At 41.6% G+C, this 1,072-nt stretch overlaps 1 protein-coding gene across 1 annotated transcript; it reads right to left on the bottom strand.

Moving 5' to 3' along the window:
• Positions 1 to 189: 189 nt before the first annotated feature.
• On the bottom strand, positions 190 to 847 carry LOC107580812 (E3 ubiquitin-protein ligase MYCBP2-like; the record flags this gene model as incomplete). The annotated part of the gene is made up of 2 exons (XM_016266447.1): positions 190 to 297; positions 638 to 847. Coding segments are annotated over 2 exons (318 nt in total), but the record flags the coding sequence as incomplete, so codon positions are not given.
• Positions 848 to 1,072: the final 225 nt, after the last annotated feature.

The raw sequence follows: 1,072 nt of genomic DNA, 5'->3' as shown, positions 1-1,072 counted from the left end.
TGTATTTTATGGTGTAGAACAACTTGAAAATAGAGCTTTTTTAGGCATTGAACCATAAACTAATTAAAAAAGCCATTGACTTTAGGACAACAAAACTGGGTTTCTGGTCTCTATGGTGTTAAAAACAGAACATGCAAGCACATGGAATGTGCCTTGTTTTTTCCCCAAACACACTGTTGTCCCACTGACCTGTGCTCTGGACACATCCGAGCACGCACCACAGATGAGCTCACGGGGATCATAATCGTCGCCTTGTCCTGCCTCGGCATCACAGCGAGCTTCTCCCCCAAAATAGGCCTGGATGAGTCAGAAGTCACACTGTTAGCACAACAGCTGGAGAAATGGCTTCATTATGGCAGTTTGTCATCTGAATGTTCTTCTAAATCTCATTTAATGCCGACATGTCAAGCAAACAGCTCTTGCTCTACAGGAGTGAGCTGCGTTCAATCTTTTTTGTCAACCATGTTTTTCCATTCTATTCATAGTAAACAGAGACATCCTTAAAGGGGCAGTTCAGTCAAACCCAATTGTTCTCTTTCTGAAAGCTTTCCATCATATAAAAGTAGGATTGTTTAAAACCACTGCTTCTGTGTTCCACTGGAGGCTTGTGAACACTACACAAAACAAAAGATCGAACCTTTTTGCACTTGAAGCAGACGTAGTAAGCATATCTGTTCATGGCAAATCCAGCTGGGTTGTTGTAGAATCGAGCTCCAGACATTGTGATGGCTTCACTCTTGTGCAGTCCTTCATACTCCAGTCTCATTAAAGCCTTCCTCCTCACGTCCTCATACAGCTCTTTGATGGGCTCGAGCAGATCTTTTAGGACAGAGTGGTTTATTTTGTTCTAAAAAACAAGACAGACACACATCAAATGGCAGGTACATCCACTGTTAGATATCATGAGCAGCATCTAGTTAGAGGAATGAAGGAAGAGTTTAGACTGGCTTTGGTTCATGAAGAACAGAGAAGTATAAATGATTGAGGACTAAATGACTGGAGATGTCTGACATACAGTATGTGACCAGAGAGAAGACTGTCGTTCCACTGGAATATCTTTGTAATTAATAAA

This window comes from Sinocyclocheilus grahami, unplaced genomic scaffold (genome assembly GCF_001515645.1).
Source record: "Sinocyclocheilus grahami isolate Dianchi unplaced genomic scaffold, SAMN03320097.WGS_v1.1 scaffold45794.1, whole genome shotgun sequence".
In the NCBI taxonomy this organism is placed as follows: Eukaryota; Metazoa; Chordata; class Actinopteri; order Cypriniformes; family Cyprinidae; genus Sinocyclocheilus; species Sinocyclocheilus grahami.
The sequence above is the reverse complement of the archived record's forward strand: the minus strand, read 5'-3'. Positions and strand labels throughout refer to the sequence as shown.